At 41.3% G+C, this 3,083-nt stretch overlaps 1 protein-coding gene across 1 annotated transcript; it reads right to left on the bottom strand.

The window, feature by feature from the left end:
• Positions 1 to 121: 121 nt before the first annotated feature.
• LOC104741017 (U-box domain-containing protein 11) lies at positions 122 to 2,835 on the bottom strand. Its single transcript, XM_087485777.1, has 3 exons — positions 2,182 to 2,835; positions 1,520 to 2,038; positions 122 to 1,429 (listed from the first exon to the last, which is right to left on the bottom strand). Exons 1-3 carry the CDS (start codon positions 2,461 to 2,463, stop codon positions 383 to 385), a joined length of 1,848 nt encoding a protein of 615 aa, XP_087341903.1. The 5' UTR covers positions 2,464 to 2,835; the 3' UTR covers positions 122 to 382.
• Positions 2,836 to 3,083: the final 248 nt, after the last annotated feature.

The raw sequence follows: 3,083 nt of genomic DNA, 5'->3' as shown, positions 1-3,083 counted from the left end.
ATCAATTATTTCCATCTTATTTGTAACTGTTGCGTGACTTTTAAGGAACTTTGATCAGAAGAGTAACCAATTCACATGAACCGATTCCGTGAAGTAATAAAATTTTGAGAGTTAAAACAAAAGGATCAATTCAGTGCTTATTCATTCATCTCCAATATTTTATTACAAATGTAACAAATAAATACACAGCGAGCAAAACAGAGTTCGATTTTCGAACACCCCTTTCGGCTCACCATCTCCAAATTCGATTCCACAAATGGAATTAGCATCCAGAAAAAATAAAAATCAAATCAATTGAACAAGAATATTAACAGAATTTAATAAACTCAATAAAAATGAGAGCTTGATGAACCTTTATGTTTTTTGTCAGAAAACTAATTATTTATTGGCATGCTTTACGGAGAAGCTCTAACAAAGATATGGCTTTCCTTTTGCCTCTCTCTGTCCCATTGTTCGATAGATCCATCAATGGTACAACCGCGCCAAGTCTACCGATAGTGATCAGTTTCTCGGTGTCTCTCTTACACAGCGAAAGCAATATCGCTGCTGCATTCTCTCGGTTTCTAGTTTGATCCGTTTGGAGAATACCTATCAATGCGGGCAGAGTATTCGCTTTCACTATGGCGGATTTCGCGTCTAGGTTACTTGCAAGGACCGAGAGTATTGTCAAAGCCTCATCAACCATCCTGTGGCTGCTCGAGTCACTTAACATCTTAACCAATGCAGTTACTATTCCGGCTCTAACTGCTCGACCTTTGTTTCCCTGATAAATGCAGAGATTGAACAATGCCGTGGCTGCATCTTTCTTCCCTCTCGGGGTCCCGTTCTCGAGCAGGTCCACTAAGGCAGGTATCGCACCAGATCCGCCTATTAAGATCTTGTTCTCATCAGCTAACGAAAGGCTAAAGAGTGTAGCAGCTGCGTTTTCTCTTGCTTCCATGGTTCCGGCTCTAAGCACTTGAACGATTGAGGTGACTGCACCCGCAAACATTATCAGCTCTTTATTGTTTTCATATATAGAGAGGTTGAGAACGCATGTGATTGCGTTTTCCTGTGTTGCAACGTCCTCTGAGGTTAAAAGATTCACTAAAACAGGGATCGCTCCTGCTTCTGCTATCAGAATGCGATTGTCAGTGCTTCTTTTTGATAAAGACCTGATTTCAGAAACCGCATTCCTCCGATCCTCTGTGGACCGGCTTGAGAGTCTCTGAACCAATGCCCTGATAACCGACATGTCTCCACGGTTTTTTGACCTGCCATTGATGTAACCTCCGGGTTGCTCAATGTTGTGTTCAGTGCACCACCGAGAGATGAGGCTTCTGAGAACATAGTTTGGCGTAAGCGTAAAGTTTTCGAGTTTCTGCTGAGTCTTTGGACAAGTTAGATTCCCACAGTCGATCCATCTCTGTATGTACGCCCTCTCGTAAGTCTGCCATTGTAGAGAGACAACATCAATAACCAATCAACAGACAGTAAAAAAAAAAAATCATAAAATGTGCTACAGATCTTAAAGTCATACCTGTCCTGTGGCCACAATAACAGGATCCTTCATCAGCTCCAAAGACACAGGACAAAGAAAGTCAACCGGAATCGTGAGTTTATCAGATTTCTTCGATTCATCAGTGTTCTTGGTAACCATTTTGTCTAATCTATCAGTATCAGCATCCTTGGATAGATAATAAGCCAAGGAAATGGAAGAGCTTCTCCTTAGAGGAGGCGAATCTTGCTTCTCCTCCTCCTCAGCAAAATGAAGTGTTTCTGAAACGCTCTCAAGCTTTTCCTCAGCTTTGATCTTCACAATACTGCTAAAACCATCTCTCTCCATCATTGGCTCACATAGAACACTAGAGAAATTGGTTGAGTTCAATGATCCATATCTCTGCATTGCTCTCCTCAACTGTGATCTCGCTAGTTCAACTTGTTCTCCAACTTCGTCAGAGATGTCATAAAGATCATATGGAAGATTGCTCAACGCTTTCTCAAGCTTCCATGTAACGCATTGGAACTGGAATGAGATTCTCTTGGCAGCAGCACCATCCTAAACCAAACAAAATCAAAACACTTTCAGCTAAACCGGAGATAACCGTACTATATAATCAACGGTCTAACTACATTTTAACTAACCCAGCAATTCTATTTAGCAACTATGATTTTGAATCTGGGAATTTGATTGGTGCTTACAGAGGAGTCGCGAGCTTGGAAACGAGCTGTGGAGAGAAGACGCTTGGCGGCTTGAAGCCCGGCAACAAGATCAGACCACCAATCATTATTATCCGACGAAGAAGAAGCGGCGGAATCGATCGGAGTTGAGTCTCTAATCTCCTCAACCAAATGCGTCAAGAGAGAGACTCGGCGGGTGAGATCCGCGCAATCCTTTTTGAACACGCCGGCGTTGAGTGGAGTCTCGACGATATCGGCGATTATGTCGAGTAGAGAGGCGGGTGAGACGATTCCTCCGGCCATTACGCCGATCAAACTCCGTCGATCGGGAAAAAAAAAAGGAATAAAAAGAAGCTTTGGGATTCGCTACTCACTCAGGAAACGAGAGACGTTGCTTTTATTTATCCACGCGACCAATTTTGTCAAGAGAGAGAGAGGTCGCTGTTATGGCACCGTTTTGCAAAGGACCTACGTCTTGGTCCACTTTTTTTTTTTTTTTTTTTTCACAAATAAAAATAAAATATATATTGATTAAACTTGATCATTACAAAAGGAGCTGCTCGGCCATAGTGGCTTTAAAACAGAGTCAGTGTAATATTGACAATCTATACAATCATATCTAGCTAATGCATGTGTCACCCTATTACAATCTCTCTTTGTGAAAGTGAATGAAAAATGTTTTAGTTTGGAAGACTAAGTTCTTATGTCATGAATAAAATTTGTTAAAGAGACATCCACAATTTGGTCATTAACTAATTTTATTAAAGTTTCACAGTCTCCTTCAAAAACGATTGCCTGATAGCCTCGAATCCATGTATGTTGTATCGCAGTGAACAATCCTTTTGTTTCTGCTTCTAAAGGAGATCAGACATTTTGTAGTCTAGTCGCACCCCACACTAGTGATTCACCTTCATGGTTCCTAA

Source organism: Camelina sativa, chromosome 14, assembly GCF_030686135.1.
Source record: "Camelina sativa cultivar CO46 ecotype springtype chromosome 14, ASM3068613v1".
Taxonomy (NCBI): Eukaryota; Viridiplantae; Streptophyta; class Magnoliopsida; order Brassicales; family Brassicaceae; genus Camelina; species Camelina sativa.
The sequence above is the reverse complement of the archived record's forward strand: the minus strand, read 5'-3'. Positions and strand labels throughout refer to the sequence as shown.